Below are 24,120 nucleotides of genomic sequence, written 5' to 3'. Positions count from 1 at the left end.
AATTACATTAAGATGTATGTTAAGAACTCAGCAACAGATTTTAAGCAACTACCTATTACTAGTTAAGGTGCAGAAGTTTTCGCAAAACACTCTTGAGTTAATGGTATCAAAATGTTAATATTATTAAATCGATTTAGTATCTGGCAGTATTCAAATATTTGACTAGTTTTATTAATGCAAGTTTTGCTTAAGGATTAGCCCATTTTTCCAAAAGTGTAATGCCAGACTATTGTTGATTACATTTGATTTTTAAATTTTAAGAGGGTGGTCCAGTAACTTAGTTTATGAATTATGAATCAGTTTATCATTGTTAAACTAGTATTTAGAAATCTGTATGTGATGTACTTTTACTTTATTGTTCTTCATTATTTCATGTTTATACTGTTTATAGGTTATGTGCTATTTTCTCAAGATGAAACATTTGTGTACATTTTAAATTTAATCTTTATGTGTCTTTTACATATGTGCATATATTCTTGTTTTTAATTGCCTTTCTGTTTTTTCAGTGTTTTCCAGAAGGCACAGACATGGTTGGTATATTAGACTTCTATTTCCAGGTAATTTACTTTAACTCTATGAATTTTATATATAAATGGGCATATCACATTTTGCAGAATATAGATATCTGTGAAACCATGGTTCCTGGCTAAGATAAAATACATTTACCATTGACCTTCCAAAAAAAGCCTTCATGAAAGATAATTTCATGTCTTTTTCTCCTAAAATGTCATGCCTCAGAATGTAATAGAGAGTTTTTTTCTGTAAAAACATATTTAAGAAGTGTCAAAAATGATGTATAACTCCAGGCTTGTCCTTATTATAAACTAAGCGATTTCTTAGCTTTTCAATTTTGTTTGGAGGATTTATTTGTTTCTTTATCAGACGGTTCATACTCAGCATCTTAAAGAGGCAGTTTCTCGGTTGGTTTAATTCATTTTTGCAATGTCATATGGTGGGTTTTTTCTAACTTAAAGTAGCTCTCCACATTCATGAGGGAAGTGGGTCATTCATATAATCTGCTGTGGTTATAGAATGCAGTTTTATTTATTTATTTTATTTTATTATGTTATGTTAATCACCATACATTACATCATTAGTTTTTGATGTAGTTAGAACTCAGTTTTAAATAGCCTTCCTGGACATCCCTTTTTTCTCCCTGTGTTTTCATTTCAATTCATTCCTACAGATATAATAACATTGGTGCCTCTGATGGGATATAATGTCAAGCCACATAATAACAAATTAATTGTTATTGGTTTCTAGTTAACCTTACATTTGTCTGTCTTTACTTTTGAAGAAGTGCTTGAATTTCAAATTTGTAGTAATCTTCAAGAATATGTAAGGGAGGTTGATAATGAAGTAGATTTTGATGGCAGTTTGTCATCTGCCAATGTGAAGAACTGTGAATTGAGAATCCAGACTATCAATATAAAATCAAGGTCTAATCTGGCCACTTTTTAGCCATGTGACCTAATTTCAGTTACTTAGACCTAGTTTCATTATGTGTAGCACATGCTTGCCCTAACTTTCTGCGTTACCTTGAAGATAATATGAGATGATGTGTGTGAAATTCCTTTGAAGCTATAAGGTGTTAACATAAAATACAGCATCATAGTTACTTTTATCCAGTAGCCCTATTTTCCCCCTGCCCATATGAATTTCTTCCATACATTAATGCTTCTTTTCCTTTGGTATACATGCTTGAGTTTGGCTGTTACAGCCTAGGTGCTACTAATCTACTGTGAAATGTCTGCACTTTTGGGCAAAAATCAAGAGAAGGCCATAGAAGCCTTACTTTTTTGGAGGAGGGCTGTATGTAATTGAACATCCATCAGGGTATCAGGAAAGTACTCTCAAATTGGGATTTGTAAAATTAGTAGTATATCATCTTATGACAAACAAAATTCCAGTTAATACTAAGGATTAAATTGGGAAATGATCATTGGAATTTAAATCTATTTTAGAAAGACTTTCATGATTAAATCTACTATAAGTCTTTGCTGTCTGGGGTCAGTATAGTAAGTAGGTTTTGTAGTTTTGAAGAAATAGGGAAGAGATTTTAATATAAATAAACAAAAGTAAATGTCAGTCAAAAAGTGGTTCTCAGTGAGTTTCCTAATACACTATAGCTAATTAGTTTTCTTCTTACTGTTCCAGACCCCTTTTGTGCCTCTTGTACAGTCTTGAAGTATGAATAAGGAAAGCTTGCAAGTTGAGAACCTAGTCTTCTCCTGCTCCCTCTTCCCATCCTCCTTCTCCTCTCCTTTCTCCCCTACCCCCCACAGTTTTGGTTGCTGTTAAGGAAAAATAAAATGGAGCATATTTATTGTTTCAGTTTTATGAGTAATTTTGGGTTTGCTATGATAAGGTATTTCCATTATTTTGATTATATTTAAATGCAAAAATTTCAAACTATATTGTACTTGGACTTTGCCTTCTTTATTGATCATAATTTATTGAGCAGCCATAATCAGTATCAAATAAGTATTTGAATATTAATAAGTGCATTTTGATTTAGGCACACAGAATATCCAGGCTAGAGCAATCTTAGAGTTTTCTTCCCTTAATTTTTTGCATGTTGCTACATAGGGATGCTGAGCTTTGCTATAGTGAAATGTTAGGCATTTTAGCATTTTTTTCCTTAAGTGGCAATTTCTCATGTAGATGCTATTTATCATACTGATGTCTGTTGCTTTATCTTAAAACTATATCATGGCTCCTTTTTCTTTTGATTTAAAAATAATTGTTAGTGTATCCAACAGAAAGTATTAATATTTAAACAACTTTTAATATCACTTGGGGCAATTACAAATCTTAGTGCTTAGGGGCTGGCTCTTCCTATCCTAGTTTTGCCATTAGAAGACTAGGTGACTGGGCAAATCAGGATAAACCGTAAAGGGGCTTAAACTTTGTTCAAATTAAAATCTTTGGAATATTATCAAGTTATATTAAAATAATCCCCTTGGAAGAAAGATTTCAGATCTGTATGAAATACTAGATGAAACAGATTTCCTTAGAAGTCAACTGCAGTACAAAAATTAATGTGAACCCAGATTTTCAGACAGTTTTTTTCTTCCTTTTAGCTATGCTCCATTGAAGTAACTTGTGAATCAGCCAGTGTGATGGCTGCAACACTGGCTAATGGTGGTTTCTGTCCAATTACTGGTGAGAGAGTACTGAGCCCTGAAGCAGTTCGAAATACACTGAGTTTGATGCATTCCTGTGGCATGTATGATTTCTCAGGGCAGTTTGCTTTCCATGTAAGTAATTGTTTAATCTTAATTTTCTACTGCAAGGAACTAGTCTGGACTAGTTCTTTTAAAAATACAGTTTGAACTTTGGTTCTAAAGCTGCACATTAATTTTTGAGAGAGAGACTTGTTTTCAAGGTTAATTTGTTACAGACTTGGTAAGGACTAGAGTTAAGCAGTCTACCAGATATTCTCTTTTTTTTTTTTTTGTAAGATTTTATTTATTTATTTGAGAGAGAGACAGGGAGCATGAGCAGGGGGAGGGGCAGAGGAAGAGGGAGAAGCAGACTCTCCGAGGAGCAGGGAGCCTGAAACGGGGCTTGATCCCGGGACCCTGAGATCATGACCCGAGTCGAAGGCAGCCGCTTAACTGACTGAGCCACCCAGGCGCCCCTCTACCAGATATTCTTAAGAACTTGAAGTTTAATTTATAGAACCTCATCACTTCTACTTATAAGGCATTCCAAAGTACAAGGTTAGTATAGACCTCTCTGCTTTTCCTTGTTAATATTTAGCATTATGGTGATTATGTACCTCAAGAATTCCTTAAGTTCAGAAGGAGCACATAATTGTGATGTTTAACATCTATGGTTATTGTCATAGATATTTTAAAGTACTTAAAGTATATTTAACAAAAATATACTGCTTTAAGCTCTGTTGTGCACTTGTGAGCATCTTTGTACACTTGTGAAATGTATAGGCTTTCTAACTCATTCTGCTTATGTGAAGACATAATGCCCTAAAAAAATTTTTATTTGAAAATTTTAAAACAGAAAAATGGAGAAATGCATTTAATGTTACCCACTACTCAACTTCAGTAATTATCAATACATGATCAATATTGTTTATCTTTATTCCCCACCCTTGCTGTAGTTTAATATGTAATTCTAAATGATAAGGATGTCTTTAAAAAACCGTAGCAGCATTATTGCATTTAAAAAAGATAAAAACATCTTGATCTTTAATAGCATCAAAATATTTAGTGTTCAGATGATCTGGATTGTCTTATAAATTATTATTTTCTATAATAATAGACTTGGGATGCAAATAAAGGCCATACACTGTGATTGGTTTTATCTCCCTTTATTATTATTTTCAAAATCTGTGTTCTTCCCCTTGACCTCTCTTTTTTCTTGTTATTTTTAGTTGATAAAACTGGGTCATTTATCCTGTATAGTTTCTCACGGTATAGATTTTGTTTATTGCATCCATACCATTGTCCCTTGTATCTTGTATTCCTGGTAAATTGGTATATCCCATTCAGGTGATTTTTTTTTTTCCTCTTGGGTTTTGTGCAAGATTATTTCTAGGATAGGTAGTCAATATTGGAATGTTAGTAAGCCATTAATGAATACTGCCCTGATGATATTAATATTGTCTTTTATCACAGTTATTGTCAAGTGTTGCATAATGCAAACTTAAGTTTTGAAGAGGATTAATTTGAATTACCATCTTATTTCTATTCCTCAGACAATTCTGACAGTATACCACAGAGAATCTTTTAAGAAGATATAATTTCTCATTGTTCTCTAGTCATAGAATATTTTTTCCAAGTATTTAATACATGTTTATTATAGAATTAAAAAATATAGACCAAAAGACTAAAATAAAAACATGCGTAGCCCCACAATTTAGATGTAATTTACTTTAATCCTTAGAGTATATCTTTTCAAATTTTTCTATATTCAAATATATCTCAACTGTTAATAGTGTTTTCTCATTTATTATATTATAAACATGTTGAAAAATACTTTTCTACATTTGTAATGTTAGAATTCTACTGTGTGTATGTAAACCATAATTTTTAAACCAATTCCCTTATTGTTGGACATAACTTTTCTTTTTTTAAAATGTTAACATGAATATCCTTTTTTTCAAATTATTTTCAGGTTGGTCTTCCTGCAAAATCCGGAGTTGCTGGGGGCATTCTTTTAGTTGTCCCCAATGTCATGGGCATGATGTGCTGGTCTCCTCCTCTGGACAAGATGGGCAACAGTGTTAAGGGAATTCATTTCTGTCATGTAAGTGTATTTTCTTACTGAAAATAATGGTCATATAAGTGGAACCATCCAATGATTCAGTTTTTTCCATTTTAATTCCGATATAGTTAACATACAATGATGTATTAGTTTCAGGCGTACAATATAGTGGTTCAACAATTCTATACATTACCCAGTGTTCATCGTGATAAGTGTACTCTTAATCCCCTTCACCTGTTTCACCCATTCCCCTACACACCTCTCTGGTAACCAGCAGTTCTCTGTAGTTGAGTCGGTTTTTGGTTTATCTCTTCCCCCCCCCCTTTGTTTTGTTTCTTAAATTCTACATGCAAGTGAAATGATGTGGTATTTGTCTTTCTCTGACTGGCTTACTTCACTTAGCATTATAGTCTCTAGATCCATCCATGTTGTAGCAAATGGCAAGATTTCATTCTTCTTTATGGCCGAATAATATTCCATTGTGTATATGTATACACCACTTCTTCCTTATCCACTCATCTATCGATGGACATTTGGGCTGTTTACATAGTTTGGCTATTATAAATAAGACTCCAATAAACATAGGGGTGCATATATCCCTTCAAATTAGTGTTTTTATATTCTTTGGGTAAATGCTAAATAGTGTGATTTCTGGATATAGAGTAGTTCTTTTTTAACATTTTTTTTTTAGACTTTTTAATGAACCTTCATACTGTTTTCCACAGTGGCTGCACCAGTTTGCATTCCCATCAACAGTGCACAAAGGTTCCTTTTTCTCCACATCCTCACCAACACTTGTTTTTTCTTGAGTTTCTGATTTTAGCCATTCTGACAAGTGTGAAGTGATATCTCATTGTGGTTTTGATTTGCATTACCCTGATGATGAGTGATGTTGAACATCTTTTCATGTGTTTGTTGACCATCTGCATGTCTTTGGAGAAATGTCTTTTCATATCTTCTGCCCATTTATTAATTGGATAATTTGTTTTTCTGGGTATTGAGTTGTATCAGTTCCTCATATATTTTGGTTACTAACCCTTTATCAGATCTGTCATTTGCAAATATCTTCTCCCATTCGGTAGGTTGTTTTTTAGTTTGGTTGATTGTTTTCCTTTACTGTGCAGAAGCTCTTTATTTTGATGCAGTCCCAATACTTTACTTTTGCTTTTGTTTTCCTTGCTTCGGGAGACATATCTAGAAAGATGTTGGCTACAGCCAACATCAGAGAAATTATTGCCTGTGATCTCTTCTGGGATTTTTATCGTTTCAGGTCTAACATTTAGTTCCTTAATCCATTTTGAGTTGATTTTTGTGTATGGTTTAAAAAAATGGTCCACTTTCATTATTTTGCATGTAGCTGTCTAGTTTTCCCAACACCACTTATTGAAGAGTCTGTCTTTTTTTTTTTTTTTTTTAAAGGTTTTATTTATTTGACAGAGAGAAAGACAGCCAGAGAGGGAACACAAGCAGGGGGAATGGGAGAGGGAGAAGCAGGCTTCCCGCGGAGCAGGGAGCCCGATGCGGGGCTTGATCCCAGGACCCTGGGATCATGACCTGAGCTGAAGGCAGATGCTCAACGACTGAGCCACCCAGGCATCCCGAAGAGTCTGTCTTTTTATTTATTTTTTTAAACTTTTTTTTTTTAAAGATTTTATTTTATTTATTTGACAGAGAGAGACACAACGAGAGAGGGAACACAGGCAGGGGGAGTGGGAGAGGGAGAAGCAGACTTCCCAAGTAAGCAGGGAGCCCAGTGCGGGGCTTGATCCCAGGTCTCTGGGATCATGACCTGAGCCGAAGGCAGATGCTTAACGACTGAGCCACCCAGGCACTCCGAAGAGTCTGTCTTTTTAAACCATTGCGTATTCTTTCGTACTTCATCAGAGATTAATTGACCATATAATTATGGGTTTATTTCTGGATTTTCTGTTCTGGTCCATTGATCTATGTGTCTTTGTGCCTGTAACATACTGTTTTGATTACTACAGCTTTGTAATATAACTTGAAGTCTGGAATTGTGATGCCTCCAGTTTTGTTTTTCTTTTTCAAGATTGTTTTGGCTATTTGGAGTCTTTTGTGGTTCCCATACAAATTTGAGAATTCTTTGTTCTAGCTCTGTGAAAAATGCTTTTGGTGTTTTGATAGAGATTGCATTAAATCTGTAGATTGCTTTGCGTAGTGTAGACATTTTAACAATATTTGTTCTTCCAGTCCATGTGCATGGAATGTCTTTTCCATTGCTTTGTGTTGTCTTCAGTTTCTTTCATCAGTGTTTTATAGTTCAGAGTACAGGTCTTTCACCTCTTTGGTTAAGTTTATTCCTAGGTATTTTACTATTTTTGGTGCAATTATAAATGGGATTGTTTTTCTTACTTTCTGTGGTTTCATTATTAGTGTGTAAAAATGCATTGGATTTCTGTATATTGATTTTGTATCCTGTGACTTTACTGGATTCATTTATCAGTTCCAGTAGTTTTTGGTGGAGTCTTTAGGGTTTTCTATATAGAGTATCATTTCATCTGCAAATAGTGAAAGTTTTACTTCTTAATTACCAATTTGGATGCCTTTTATTTCTTTTGTTGTCTGATTGCTGTGGCTAGGACTTCTAGTACTATGTTGAATAAAAGTGGACATCTTGTTCTTGACCTTAGGGGAAAAGCTCTCATGTTTTTTTCCCTATTGAGTATGGTGTTAGCTGTGGGTTTTTCATATAAGGCTCTTTATTGTGTTGAGGTATGTTCCCTCTAAACCCACTTTGTTGAAGGTTTTTATCATGAATGGATGTTATATGATAATGATCATGTAAGTGGAACCATCCAGTGATTCTATTTTTTTTACTCATTTCAGTAGTTTATTGATTGTTGGCATTCTGCCTGCCTGTCTGCCAGTTACTGGGTTAGCCGTGGAAGTACTCATAGAGGAGCTTTAAATTGCTTCTATCAGACAGCTCCCATATACTCATTCCCATAGAAAATTACATTTGAAACTGATGTTTTAATTGTCATGGTTTTAAATAGTTTTCAGTTTCTGAAAGCTCAGCTAAAGTTATTAAACTTGGAAAGGTTTAAATTTAAAGCCCAACATAAATTAAGATTATTATAGTTTATTGTATCATCATTTAATCTGCATGTTTGAATATCTTTATCCATAAACTACCTTGAAGAGTCTCTTTTTTGAGGACATAAGCACTGCAAAATAAAATTGTTACTACTGTTGATTAGTTCAGTATTTTATGTTGTTACCCAAGTTTGCTAATATTTCAGCTTCTGGTTTTATGTACATTTACTACTTCATGGAATCTCTATTGAGTGCCATAATTTTTCTGCAAACTTTCTCAGTTAAAATTCTGATTTATTTTTCAATTTTTTATATTTTACAAAAACTAGAGGATGACGTTGGATTGCTTATAGATTATAATAGATTATAACCAGAATATTGATTTATATTTTTGTGTTGCTTTATGGGTATTCGATAGAATAGTTCTTTCATATGGCTTGTTACTATAGTACCCATTTTATAGGAAATGAAAGTTAAACAATTTGATGGTTGAGCCCTAGGGTCATGCTCGTAAGCAGTGTTCTCAAAATTTTTATCCATGTCTTTTCATTCTCATTTCAGTTCTCTTCTTGATGCATCATGCCGCTTTATTAGCATGCAGTGGTATTTTCCATGAGATAGTAGTTAAGTTGGACAATATTAGTGTGATTTGTTAAAATATGAAAAAACAATGGCCAGTGAATAGCCAGTTTCTTACACCTGTTCTGTTTATTTACAGGATCTTGTTTCCCTCTGTAATTTCCATAACTATGATAATCTGAGACACTTTGCAAAAAAACTTGATCCTCGAAGAGAAGGTGGTGATCAAAGGGTAAGCAAAATTCTTATTTAGATTATTATGTAATATTTTTCTCAGAGAAAGAAAATGAGATTCACCTGTTTGAATAGAACTTAGTTTAATTGTTAGTGGCCTCATATATTTGCTAATCACAAATGAGTATACACAAGTTGTTGACATTTTTACCCTGGACATGGTAGTATATAGATATTGCTGTTTTATTTAAATTTAAACTGGTTAGCCTAGCAGCAGAGTTTCCCTACCACCCATTTTCCTGCTATTTTAAGCAATATTTTTAAGAATTGATTCTGTTAAAAAGAAAAAAGAATTGATTCTGTTCCAAGAAAGCAACATTGGAGAGTGCTAGCTACATGCTATAAAAGAAAGCCTTGTTTTTACTCTTAATATTTGTCAGTTATAGTCTTGAAGTTTATTTTGATGTGGATGGATATATAAATGGGAAAGGGATTATAGTATTAGTGAAAGACCTTTCAAAGCCTCATAGTAAGTTTTAGTGGCCACTACCAATGAAATACTTTACTTTAAAAAGTGTTTAATATAGAATTCTTGACACTCTTAAAGTAATATTTATTTATCAGTGTGTTTGGCTTCATATTATTGCACATATATACTTTTTTAGAGCTAATATTTAAGAGTCAGGACTTAAATTTCAGGAACAGGATTTTTTTGTCTTCATAGTTATTCACTGGAACAAGGACTTGCTTTGAGTTTTAATTAAATTCTTTTACATCCCATCTGGATGTTTATAGTAAATAACTAATTAGACTTGAAGCTAATATGAAGCACTTATATAAGTAGAAATTATTTTTACGCATAGTAAGAAAATTTTCCTATTGTTCCAATCAAAGTAACTTCTAATAATATGAGAATTATACAAAGCCAACAGAATAGAAACTTCCATGAGAGTCAACATGAGTAACATGGAACAAAACATCAAATGGTGGTGGGTGAAAATGTTAACAGATTTTAATAACATTCATTGAAAAATACCGTTTTATAGCTTGGACCTTTCTTCACTCAAGTGCACTAATAAATTATGTATGTTGCTTGAACAACTAGCATTCCTTTGGACCATTGGACTATGAAAGTCTCCAACAAGAACTTGCTTTAAAAGAGACAGTATGGAAAAAAGTGTCACCTGAGTCAAATGAGGACATCTCTACAACTGTAGTATATAGAATGGAAAGTCTGGGAGAGAAAAGCTAAAGAAATGGGTTCTAGTTTCAGAATGTTCTTCATTTAACCTCTCAAACATCTTTAGCTTTTTTGCATACTATAAATATTTATTTGAGTTTTTTGTGTTCTCAACCTTGGGTGCTGGAGCCATAAAGCTTTTTTTCCTTTTAATCTTTGTATAAAGATAAGAGATTAAAAAGTGGATTTGTTGGTCTTTAAAAAAGTATTTATAAATAAGTAAAGCAAATTTGCTTTATTTTTGAAGATGCAAAAAGGAAAAATTCCTTTCAATTTTTTGATGGTATAATTAAAATTTTAACTTAATCCTCATTTTAAAATAGTAACAAATATTTAATTTTTTGGTTCTAAAACCCACACATTGAACTCATAAATTTCATTACATTTTGTTTTTTCTTTCCCAGTTTTAAAACTTACATGATGTCTGTAGGGGCAGTAGAAAGTTATTTCTATGCTAAATACAAAACTAAAAAGGCAAAATTAATGAATCCCAAATTATTTAATATAGCAGTAGATTATAAAATTAGCTTAAGTTTACATTTTATGCCATTTTTAGTGATAGATTGGCTTTAAATTTTTAAAACTTCATTTTAAATTTTATCAAACACTTTAAAACATAAATCATGTCTTTGCTTTTTTTATTTTGCAATTCCTCTATGTTCTGTCAAAATTGTCATGTACGGGAGTGTCTTATGTTACTAAAACATTCCAGCCAAAGAATTTCAGAAGTAAGATAATGACATTTCACTGTTAAAAAGCTATAATGGTTACTCAGAAGGAGCAACAGTGGGTGTCTTCAAGTGAAATGTTTACCTAAACAATTTTATTTTCGTATTATCCACGTTACTTTTTCTGTGTTATATTTAAGTATGAATGGTGAAGTCTTGGGTTTTAGCTTTTAATATTTTTATTATCCTAATAATTTCACAAATGCTAATGAATCTTTTATGATAAATTATAATAACATCTCATGAAGTTTGTTTTATTTGAACTCTTTTGGAGTACTTAGGAAATGAATTCAGTCTGATGGTAGTAAGTATGCTACTAAAATGTTAGATCTGAATCCTTTTGTTTGGTTATAAAATGCAATATTGAGAATCAAAACTTGTTTTTAAGAGAAGGACTGTTTTGAATAATTTAAAATGTTTAAAGTCTGTCTTGGCAAAGTGATTGTAAGATTCTGTAGGACCTATTCACACTTCTTCCTTCTTCCAAATAGCTCTTCGGTTTTCCCCACAGTTTCCCATACCTACAAGGTGTTCTTGGTTTTTGTTTTATCCATTCTTAAACTTGTAGATTTTGGAGGGGCAGTGATGAGGTCTGGGGTCTAGAAGGAGAACTTGATAGTTTGTTTTTTTTTAGTGTCATGGCATAAATGTGGTAGATAACGTCTATGAAAGTAAATAATAGTGTAGTAAAAAAGGTTTCACTGAGTAATTTAGATACTGGTGCAAAATAAATACAGAAAACCTGATCATATGATGTCTGGAGCTTGGGAACTATGATAATAGAAAAAGAAGTTCCCTTCCAAAGGTATTGATTGGTCAGAAGCTTTTTGGGCTAACTTAAGTATTAAACTTAAATATTTAAATAATTATATGTTAAGTTTTAAAGGATTTTATGGTTACTTGAATATTTCTCTAATGTATAAATGCATATCTCACTGGATACTTCTGGCTTGGCCATTGACAGGGGAGTGGTTTTTTTGAAGTCCTCGCCTCTGCAACACCTTTAAACAGTATCATTTGTACTATGAGTTCCACCAAAGCCATTTACAGTTTGGGGAATGTCTTAATTGATAGACTGGGGGAAAAGTTTTATTTTTTCCCCTATGCTCTAAATTGTTACATTTTACTATTTCATTTGGAGATTGGTTTTACTTTATAAAATGAAAATTTAATGTTTCCCTATTGTGTCCATATGTATAGATTTCAAAATTATGTTGTTAATTTATGGCACTTATGTTGGTAAGTGCACACTTACCAGTGAAGTAGCATTATCTAAGCTAACTGTGTTTTAAAAATCTTGTTAAGGATGAGCATCCAGAAGTTTTTGTAGGAAGGTATCCAAATGGAAGAAGAGGGAAGATACTGTGAATAGGCCCCCAAACTTTACCTTAAGAAAAAAAAAAAGAAGGAAAATCTTTGCCAGATTTAAGGACATTCTTTAAATTGATTCCTTCAGTATTTTTAATACCTTTTCAAATAAAGTTCTTGAAAAGTACCCAGTATTGTGGATTTAATGTTTCATGCCATTACTGATTCTTGATATTCAAGCATTTAGAAATTAGCACATTTGTTTTTCCTTTTTTTTATTATTAACATTTCGTTTGAAATGCATATCCTTCCTGAAATACTTTATTTTTAGCATAAATGTTGTGCATTTTATCTTAGTGTTTGGATTAAAACATTTGTGTTACTTAGCTTTCTTTCATTTCCTTTGTATATTTAATAATGTACCTTTTATTTTCCAGTATGCCTACTTTTTGTATTGTACAATAAATTTATTTTAAGCTGATTTTATTGTTTTTTTTTTTTTGATGAAAGCAACTCTAGCATTTTAAGTACAAGTAGTTGAATTTTAACAAAAAATTTCCTTTATCAAGATACTATTAAAATGTTTTATATTTTTAATTCTGAGGCTGTTGTGAAGAGATACTAGAAATACTCAAAAGGGCTTTGTTTGATTTTTTTATCTTTAAGCAAAGTATAGAGTTAGTGGGGTTTTTTGAGGGAGAGGACATTTCCTATTGGTTGTACTAGAAGTATTTGAATAAAGACTTTTCTCCCAATTTTTTTTTTTGTTGTTTTTCCATTTGTCTACCTTCCAAAAGTCTACCCTATATGCTGTTTCTGCTTTCTGAGGAAGAGTATCACTGATGTTATTCACTGTGTCACTGTTGTTTTATCTGTTGTCTAGTTTAGGAAAATCATATTGCTAAATCAAATGAAGAGTATCATAATACTACTTTAGAATTGTCATTCACAGTAGAATTTGTATTAGAGTGGAATAACTATAATACAGAAATTCATCTTAACTACTTTTTAAGGAATTTAGTTTTCAGAAGGAACTTACTTCTTTCTGTATATTTACACAGCATAGTCCAAATTATAATGAGGCTTCGTGCATTATTGGTTAAATACAGTACAGTTGACTCTCAACACAGGATTGAACTGCATGGGCACTTATATAATTTAATTTGTAGTACAGTACTGTAATGTATTTTATCTTCCTTATGATTTTCTAAATTTTTTTTCTCCAGCTTACTAAAACATACAAAATGTGTTTTAATCAACTGTTTATGTTCTTCGTAAGGCTTCTGGTCAGCGTAGGCTATTAGTAGTTAAGTTTTGGGAGAGTCAAAAGTTATGTGCAGATTTTCAACTACATAGGGGTCAGTGTCCCTTACCTCCACCCAACATTGTTTAAGGTCAACTGTACTTTATTCTGTTTGACCATATCTATAATTTGTATCCAGAGAAGATGTCCCAAGTATACTGTAGAATTTTAGAACTATTTGAAAGGGAAATACCATTGTTTATAAGAATTGGTATTTGTGGGATTTTTGATAAAGTTCTTTGGGGACTAGTAAATATGGAGTTCAAGTGTCATGATATATTCAAAATGTAATGTTTATGATTGTTTACTTTTAAAGATACATTTGGAATTTTTTTGTTGTTGTTTTAATCCATTTAAAGGTCAGGGAGAGGTGACTCAAAGAACTTGGTGGTCTTGGTCTGACAGTGTAGAGTTTTATAGGCATGTATGTATGTATGTGGAAAGAAACACTGATACATACTGATATGCCAGTCTGTATCCTGATAATTTATATATAATGTGTGCATGTTTATATGTATGTGTTTGTGAGTATATCTATCTGTGTCTGTTTATCTGTCCATCTATCCATTCACCCATCCATCCATCCATCCATCTTCTGAAAATCAGCAGCAGTCCTTTCCACATAGTATGTTATGTGTAAATGGTTCTTTGCTTTATTCCTATTCCAAGTTTTATCATAGAATAACTCTTAACATTTTTGCTGCCCCAGGATTTATAAAATATAAGGTATTTTACTTGTTCATTTTAACTCTAAAGATTGTGCTTTCTTTTTCTGTGCCCTTTCACTACCTGCACTGTCAGAGTACGAGTAACAGTATTGGGGAACTCCGTAAAAGGGAAAGCAAGAACATCAAATTTCATGTGGAAAGTTGACTTTATGGCAGTTTCCAAAATTTATTATATGGAAGGATTATATTCACTTAAAAAAAATAATGTACTTCTCATTTTGAACAGCTTATGGAATAGTTTTATTCCAAAAATTGTGCACAATTTTTATTTTAAGAATGTGCTTTACTTTTCATTTGTGAAAATTTGGGTGTTTCTCCTAACCAATCTTGAAAATGCTAGAATGCAGTTTTTTCAAAATAACATGATTTCTCTTCCATTCCTTTACTATTTTATATTAAATGTAATATTTACACTGTGTAATAAAACCAAAACCGGATGTTGGAGAATACAGCTGTTATGAAGTATCATGGCCCATCCTTCAGATTTTCACTTAGATTTTTTCAGGATAGACTTCACCTTAGTCCATTCTCTGTCATGGAGTTCAAAGGCAAAATTAAACAGGAAAATATATTCAAGGGGCGCCTGGGTGGCTCAGTTGTTAAGCATCTGCCTTCGGCTCAGGTCGTGGTCCCAGGGTCCTGGGATCAAGCCCTGCATATCGGGCTCCCTGCTCCTCGGGAAGCCTGCTTCTTCCTCTCCCTCTCCCCCTGCTTGTGTTCCCTCTCTTGCTGTGTCTCTCTCTGTCAAATAAATAAAATCTTTAAAAAAAAAAAAAAAAGAAAATATATTCAAATAAATTAAGTTCAACCACTTTTATTTCAAGTTGTAACATAGTTTAAAACATTTGTTTCTTACACTGCATAGAAATAGAAGGAATTTAATTGGACTGGGAGAGGTTCTTTTCTCCTTCTCTCTTCCCCTGCTCAAGTAGTTTATCAAAGTGAATTCCATACAGACTTGAAGAAATTTAGAGTTACACTTAGTCTGTTTTAGTTGAGTTTTTAAAACTACTATAAAGGCATCTAGAGCAAAATCTATCCAACATAAATCAGAGCTGGCAAAACTTGATGTTAAGGAGTCCTTAATTTTTTAAATAGTAATAGAAAAGGTACTTACTTTTTAAATAGATGATGTTAAGGAGACTGATCATAAATCTTTGTATTTAATGAAGTGATTATATTATACTATAGTTTTAAAATGTTCTTTTTTATTTATATTTTGAAATATGAAAGGTCATTAATTTTAAGGTTGACTTTACCATTTATTTTGTATATTGTAGATCCACTATAGTGATTTTTAGAATCTGTAGCTGTAGAGATTTTTAAGATATGCAAAATGTGTAAAGCCTGTGTTGATTAAACTTTTATAATGGCTTTCTAATGAATTACATTAACCTTTAACTAAAATGAATGACATAAATTAGCACTTGCGTGTGTTGGTTTTTTTGGTGGTATCTGTGGTATTTTTTTGCATAAATTACTTGTTACGGAGAACTGTTATGTATGGGATTAAAAAAAACAGGAAAGAACAAATTATGATTCTTGGTGCCAAATGCTGTGATGAACTCCATACAGTTCAGTATGGAGGCTCACAAGAAAGAGTAATCAAGTGACAGATTTTGGCAATTGATCTCATAACACCATTATTAGACTTTCAACTCTAAATCTCATTTACTAACTCAGAAATACTTAATTAAATCTCAGTGATAAAGAACAACTTGGTATATCTATTTTTAAGCCAAATTTTAATATCTGAGGATTTGATTTTTCTGGACATAGTATTATTAAAAATAATGATTTTTTTCATTAAGTTATTTACCTTGCTGAAATACTTCCAATGCTAATACCTCAGATGATTGAAATTATCTATCTGGAAGGCTTAGCTTTTAAAAGGAAAAGTTCTTACCTGAAATAGTTTTAGATTTGTTTCCATATTAACATGACTGGTGATTTTTGTTTATATAATAAAAATCTCCTCTGTCCAGTAATTCCACTTGAAGCCCTGAGTTATGTTTTAGTTCATATTCTATAAACAGCTGAAGAATTTATTTTATTTTTAAAACGTAGTTCAAACTTTCTAGTTCTTTGATGTTCTTTCATTTACCATAATCTTGTAATTTATTAGAATTTCATAATTGAGGGGCGCCAGGGGGCTCAGTCAGTTAAGCATCTGACTCTTGATTTCAGCTGAGGTCATGATCTCAGGGTTGTGAGATTGAGCCCCAAGTCGGGCTCTGCACTGGGCGTAGAGCCTGCCCAAGATTCTCTCTCCCTCCCCCAGTTGCATGCACAAATGCTCTCTCTCTCTCTCAAAAAATAAAATAGATAAGAATCCAATAATTGCACTTGAAAGTAATCTTAAAGTTTATCTGGTGCAAACTCCCACTTCAACCAACCCCCTTTTCCAGGTTTCTTAGCACCTTGCTTTCTCAGTTAACATATGTACAATATTTTTTTCTCTGTTTTGATGGAGTTGGTCTGTTTTGTGTTTTGTTATGACAGCCTTTTGTTTATTGGTTATTTGTAATGAAAAGCATAATTGACAATAGTTAATATGACTTTAAGTTATTTGGCAAACTGATTGTCCCATCAGTGTTTATATTATAACTACTTAATTGTATTTTTCTAGTAAACAGTCTTATGCCACAGTTTATAAAGACTAGTAAAGTTAGAAGTGAATGTTACAATTATACAGTAGTTCTAAAAATAAAACATTACCCTGGAACCTTTGAAAGAAAGTAAATGTAGCAAAAATGTGACTCTAAAAATAAATGTTGAACCATTTGCTTTTTAAAATAAGTTCCCTTGGGGTTAGGTTAAATATATAAGTAAAAAGTTTAAATTAGCAAAAGGTTATTGGAGTTCTAAATAAATGTTTTCTAGAAGAAAAATTCTTTTTCTTTGCAAGTTAGCTTTTCCCAGCACATACTATGCAAAATATCTAGTTTATTTCCTTTGTTTTTATTTTACATTTTTGGATCTCTGGGTGGCTTGAGAACAAGGCACCTCATTTGTCAGTATATTATTCTATCATGTATACTGTCCTTAGCACCAATCTCCATTTAATAGCTCTGGGATTTTTATTTTTTATTTATGAAGGAAATTTATATTGCTGTTCTTGAAAAGCATTACTTTTTAAAAGCCTTTGTTGACTTAGAAATGTTACAACCTAAAATCATGTTATTCTTAAAAAAAGTATGGGTTTCTTTTCAAAATTTAAACTTGCCTGATGGGTAGCTCTTTTCTCCATAAGTTTATATAGATGAGAACCTCACCTTTTAGGAGACTGGCTCTTAATCAGTATAAACTCCGCTTGTTTTCACGTTATACTTACTAAAATTAGAATGGTCTTGAAGTACTCCCATCAGTTATACTAGTTAACTGTTCATATTTGGACCATTCCATTGTAAAATTCAAATTGAAATTATGATCTTTAGCTTCTTGTTAAACTTTTCTTTCTAATTACTAGTTTTCATTATTTTGTATGTGCCTTTCACAAATCATCACTGAGAGGCAATTACAATTATCCTTCGAGGGGATTCATTTAATTCCATTAAATGAGATTAATTATGTTGTATAAAACCATGGTATAAATTATTCATTGGACTCCATCCACGTTTTGTTGTTTTGTTCTTTCTTTCTCACAGTCACTCACAAAGATCCTAATTGAAAAATTCAAAATAAATTAATTTCAAGTATTCTTTCTTTTTAAACTTTTTCCTCTCATAACTCATTTTTGGCTGAAAATGAGGTAACATAAAAATATCAAAGTTACTCATAAAATGGGTTTTCATTTTCAAGCCTTCATATTGCTGATATGTTCATTTCCAAATCTTTTAATATTGTTGACATTTGCCATTCAAGAGTTATTTTCTTTAAAAAGTTAAAAACATGAGTGTTAAAATTCATGCTTTTTTTCATTATAATAAAGTTTATGGTTGATAATTTATTATTTTACTTTCAAGTTTGAATACAAAATCTGTGGGTCCAGGTCTCTGCACAAGATTTACAATATAAATAAAGAAATCAACTAAATAATATTGTTTCTACTTTGGATTGAAGTGAATGTTACATTTTTTGCACAATGAAACTTTATTAACATTTGATGAAATTATAGAACAAGTGATTTTGTTAAAATTCTACGGTGACTAATACTATTAATCCTTTTAAATCATACCAATAAAATATTCCTGCCTTAATGTCTCTTCTTTTTACCTGAAAGAGAAACTTTAGAGAATGGTTTTAAGGAGGTGGGGAAGTAGAGCTTAACTTTCTCCTTATGTGTTTGTGAAGTGTTTCAACTAAAACATGGTATTACAACAAAACTTAGAGTACGTATGATTTTTTTTTCACCTGAAGGAGAAACAAAGGAAAAAGAAAACTAATCTGCTGTGTTTTTAGCCAAGTAATAAAAACTTGAGAAGCTTTAATTTTTATTTTGTCTCTGTGTGCACTTTTATTTTACATCCACCATATATGTCTGCCACAGAATCTGCACTGCTCTTGATTTGATATCCCTTAATTGTTGGGCTTTGTCATGTAATAGTCTCATTTAGTGCATTTACCTCATATTTGGGGACTCTGGATAGAGGGCTGTTGCTATGTTAGCACTCAGTTTTGTAGTTTTTGCTTTGCAAAAATCCCCATTCAGTGCTATTGTGAATTTTAGAATTTTGTTTTAGTTAAGGATTTAGGATCTTCCGCAGAAGTTCTCAATAGGTTGAAACTTGTGGTTTACCTAGTGCTTTCTGGACTTAAATAGGATCAGTGAATGCTGGGAAGTTGAGCATAGGATCTGGGTAGGTAACCTAATGTGATATAAGGCATGAACTTTTTTTTTTTTTTTTGGCATGAACTTCTGAGTCTTGTTTTCTACCTTAAAAATTTACATAAATTTTATTCTTTTTTACCTGTTTTAATATTTTTTAAAACATAGTATTTACTACAAGTTCTGTGACTAACCTTTTCTCCAGAATTGGAGTAAAATTGGCTTCAGGAAGATGTACCATTCTCATTCATTCTGACATAGGTAATGGTTAATCTGTAAACAGTCTTAATCACAGGTTTGAAGTTACCGTTTGTACCTAAAACTGGCAGTGATTTTAAAAAGAATGTCTCATTTATGCCTGCTGCCTGTACCCAAAGATCTTGGAAGCCTAGAGTTCCTTTCCCAGTCCCTGATCACAAGAAGCTTAGCAGTGCGCAGACTAGAACTGAATATACAGTGAGCAGTACTCAAAGGTGTGGGCCAAATTTTAGGTAATCTCAGTTTGCTCAGGCAGTCCAGTTTGCTAACCTAGGGATCTTGCAGTTTTCTGTAGACTTCCTATTTTGCTTTCAGTGTCAGTAATTTCAGTCAACTCTAGCAACAGTGCCTGCCCAGTGCACCATCAGCAGAAACCTGGTAACATCAAAATTTGAATAGCATGACTTTTAGCACTTACGGTGACCAGTGCAATGTTTTGAGATTTTTTTAATCCTTCTAAAGTCTGTAAAGTAGGTACTATTATTACCTCTATAGATTTATATAGATCTTGTAAGTTCCCTAAAGTCACAGAACTCTTAGATCTATAGAACCAGGATTTGCATCCAGGCAGTTTTGGTTCCAGAGCCCATTGTTTTGACCATGGACTATATTATTTCCCATTGCAAAATGTAAGTGGAGCAACTTATGTCTCCTTGTTAATAAAACTGGGATATTCCATGAAAATTTAAGGACAGTAACAATTTCAGAGTGCCTTGACAGAACAAAAAGGGAAATTTCATATTGAACAAGGTTATCTTGTGATAATTTCAATTTTCACTATAACATATATAATGCAGGCAGTGTCTCCATCACATGTCACCAGTATCCTATAATTGATTTTCAAATGTGCATGTATTTATTTCACTCATAGAAAAGAGGTTCCTATCTCCAGAGATACTTGTACTAAAATTAAATGTGATGGGAAATTATTGGGGGACTTTCAGCAGACAGCACATTTATGTTCCAAAATGTTTATCTAAGTGGGAAAGTTAATTCCAATATAATTGACCATAGTAGATAACAAGTCAGCCCCAACTATTACACTGAAATAATTTTTTAGCTTAGCTTTCTTATGTTTTTCATTACTTAAAAAGTTTCCTTATTGTATATTCCTACAGCATTAAATATAAATTAGTATATTAGCATTAAGAGCTGATGTTCATTTTAACTCCTTAAAACTTAGAAGATTCATTTTTAAATCATTTTAAATCTTTTTGTGGGTCTCCTTTAAATGTCTGTCAGCTAACCTCAATTTTTTAAAACCTTTATAAACCCTGACTCCATAAAACTTCATAGAGCTCAATTGTAGGGGTTTTCATTAATCTTATATATAAGAGTTCTATGATCTGAAACCTTAATATCCAAAAATGAATTCATTGTTCACATCTGCACTTATTTTTAGAATAAAATTTATTTTTGTACACAAACTAGAATGATTCAGTGATAAAAAAACAAATTTGTATTCTCATCTATAGTCATTTATAGTTCTTGTATATGTGTTTTAATGATAATGTTAGATAAACAAAATCACAAAAACATGCCATGTGTACTGGACTGTGAAGAAACACAATTCTGCTATTAAATTATATCTAAAAAATAACTTCTACCTATCTCAATGCCCTTAGGGAAGCTGGTGGTAAATGTACCCATTTTCCAATTAAATTGTTCTTCCAGTATTGCTTTTATAATAATGTGGTAGGGTATAAGAGTGGTCAAATAGTTCATTCTTTTTATGGAGTTGCTTTTCCACTAAAGTGGCTTTAAGAAAGTGGCCAGGACTCTTCTGATTTCTTGGTTTTTAGGTCTCCAATTCAGTATTATTTGTCCCTGTTTACATAGTTATCAAACAACTTTTCATTTATTCTATATACCAAGAATTTTGTTTTCCTCTTGTGTGAGTATTTTCCTCTTCATTTCTGGCATTACACATAGATCCTCTACCAATGTCTAAGATTAGATCCAGCTATATAAATGCAAATGTGTAACTTTTCAAATTATTTTTTTCCTTTTTTCCTATTAAGAACCAGTTATATCTCAGTATTTCACTAGTTTTTGTTTAAGCAGCACACAGTTTAAGATATTTAGCCAATTTAATTTGATGGAGTAGTTCAGATTTTATATAAATTAGCTTTAGCATTATCCTATTGTTCGTTCACTAATTGCTTCTTCATTCAACCAATATTTGTCTCTTGCATGATACATGCTAGATACTACAGAGTACTTAGGATATGTGATAGTTAATGAGTATGATCAAACCCTTGCTTGTTTGCAATCTAGAAGAGGATGCAGATATTGAATGAATAATTAATAAAATAGTTAAAATGGTGATAAGTGATTTGTTCATACTGATACATGTAGATCTAGGACATTTTAACTTATTAAGGAGGTGAAATGGCATATACCAAATGACACTTTTTATACACCTATACAAAAACTTTATGAGATAAATGTACAAGGTAGTTAAAGTATAAGAACATGCACACCAGTCTTCACTAAAACTTAACCTCTGGGAAGGACAGGAATGAATGCAGGGGGAATACTGCATTGAACTGAACCCAGAACTAGTTGAAGTTCTGGGCCTGAGATGAGATGTGATAGAATGGGGAAATAGATGTGAGAAGGTACACGGATATGAGATGTGTTTAACAGATGAAGGTTGGCAGCACTTGGTGATAGTATCTGGTGGATGAAAAGAATGAGATGTCAAGTGGACAACTAGGTTTTAGTATAAGTGATAGGGCAGATGGTGCTGCGTTACTAAGATGGAGAACACTGGAGAAGCCAACCTTGAGAGTACAGGGAGAAATGAATTTTGGTTATTGTAACAATTAAAGGTCTGTTTGGCTAGATATCAAGAGTGTGATTAGTAGGGGTTTAAATGAATGGGGTTGTTTTTCTAACATAACAAGTCTGGGGGTAGAAAACCCGGGATGTGTGCCATCTGTAAGATATACTCCAACCAACCTTAGTGTGTTGGCTTTAGATTTCCTGCCTGTCACCTTTTAGTTGCAAGATAACTGTTCCACCTTTAGCCTCACTTGTATGGTCAAAGTGGAAGAAGAAAAGAAAGAGGGATACCTAAATCAGATAAGTTCCCAGAAACCCATCTGACACTTACTGACCAGACTAGCTACAAGGGAATCTAGGGAAGAATTTTTAGTTGGCACATTGCTATCCCTAACTAATAGAGATTCTCTTAGCATGGATGGGGTAGGGAATAGATCATAGGTAGGCAATTGGCAGTGTGAGAAAACTAACTTCCATTTGACGTATTTATATTTGTGAGATACCCAAGTAGTGATGCTGAGTATCACATGTAGGCTTAAAACTTAGGAGAGTGGTCTGAGTTGGAGATATAATTATGTGAGTTGTTAGCATGAAGAGAGTAGATTTGAAACTCAAGCTGTGTGAGATTGCTCCGGAAGACAGTGCAGAATGCGAAGGAACCTTAAGGAACTCCCATTTTAAAAGAACAGTACACAAGTCTCCCACTAGGGAAAAATGTCCCATTAGGAGAAAATCCAGCATAACATAGTAGAAGTCAAGGAAAGAGTATTGTAAGAAATTTGGAACAGTCAACTGTACCAAAGCAGACATCTTTCCTAATTTTCTTTTGGTGTTAAAATGCCCTTTTACTTAGTAAATGATATCAGTAGATGGTAGGGTTGTTTTTATTGTATGTGCTCAGAAAATAAAAAATCAGCAGCCCATATTGGTAACCTTCTCCCCACAGTTAAGAAAATTTTCTTGGCTTTGAGATTTAAAGGTCGGAGAACTATTGGAGTAGAGCAGGTTTGGCTGCTGATAGAAAAGACCCAGTAAAGAAGGAGAACTTGAGGTAGATACAGGAGAGCAGAAATGGCCAATAAAGTGATGTCTCTGGAAAGAAATGGAGCTCTCAGCACAAGTGGAGGATTAGGTTTGGTGGGAGGAAAAGCATCTCTTCCAATAAAAGAGGACATTGAGAGGCAGGCAGGTAGGTTTGCAGAGATGGTAGGGAGAAGTTGAAGTTTCTGCCCATTGGCTTCCATTTTCGTGAAGAGTATGAAAGCAGGCTTTCTGCTGAGAATGAGTTGTGGAGTTGGAGGGAGGCTGTGCGGTTTCCGGGTATAAAGAAGATAGGAAATGTTGATTCTTGAAGAGTGGGGCAGAGCTGAAGAAAATATGGCAACATTGTCAGAATAGTATTGAGGTTGGTAACCCTGGATTTGCTGTGATGCTAATCTGCTCTGTTGCCACCCGCCTCCCTCCCCCTATTATCCTATTGCTGCATTCCAAATTTAGGTTCAGAAGCTGCAGAAGATCAGGCAAGGGATTTTAGAGCATTTACCAGATAGTGATTTTAACGGTAGGCTTTGGAATCTACTTTAGACCCTCCCTACATAGAAGACCTACATTTAGGCTTTTTTCTTTTAGAATTTGATTCTACTTAAAGAATTTTCAACTAATATAGATTACACTAATAGGTGAGTTCTGTGTATGATTTTGCCATGCCCAACCGCCTTGCTTCACATAAAATATTGCTGATAAGAATTATAAATGTTAAAATACAGATACATGCTAAGCAGTCTCATGATAAGGCCCTGATAATGGTGCTGGAGTGATTTTTTTTTTTTTGGCCTATTTTTATATATATATTTTATACAGTGTTAAACATTGCATTATTTTTAAGGGTCTTTAAAATATCCTATTCTCCAGCAGCTTCTTGTGTTATGTGCTGGAGGAACCTGTTAGCATAATTTGATGAT

General features: G+C 32.8%; 1 protein-coding gene across 2 annotated transcripts in view; it reads left to right on the top strand.

Annotated features, from left to right (window-relative positions):
- GLS (glutaminase) overlaps window positions 1-24,120 on the top strand; it is an 83,195-nt gene that overhangs the window by 41,738 nt on the left and 17,337 nt on the right. Inside the window, exons 11-15 of one of the 2 annotated variants that reach the window (XM_032406038.1) lie at window positions 507-557; window positions 3,084-3,260; window positions 5,140-5,271; window positions 9,005-9,097; window positions 10,145-13,536. In XM_032406038.1, coding sequence (XP_032261929.1) covers window positions 507-557; window positions 3,084-3,260; window positions 5,140-5,271; window positions 9,005-9,097; window positions 10,145-10,291 — 600 coding nt within the window. In that variant the 3' untranslated portion in view covers window positions 10,292-13,536. Of the gene's footprint in view, window positions 1-506; window positions 558-3,083; window positions 3,261-5,139; window positions 5,272-9,004; window positions 9,098-10,144; window positions 13,537-24,120 lie in introns of those variants that run through there. The other variant, XM_032406029.1, reaches the window with a different exon arrangement.

Source organism: Phoca vitulina, unplaced genomic scaffold (assembly GCF_004348235.1).
Source record: "Phoca vitulina isolate PV1807 unplaced genomic scaffold, GSC_HSeal_1.0 scaffold1, whole genome shotgun sequence".
NCBI lineage: Eukaryota > Metazoa > Chordata > Mammalia > Carnivora > Phocidae > Phoca > Phoca vitulina.
This window is presented reverse-complemented; position numbering and strand designations above follow the sequence as displayed.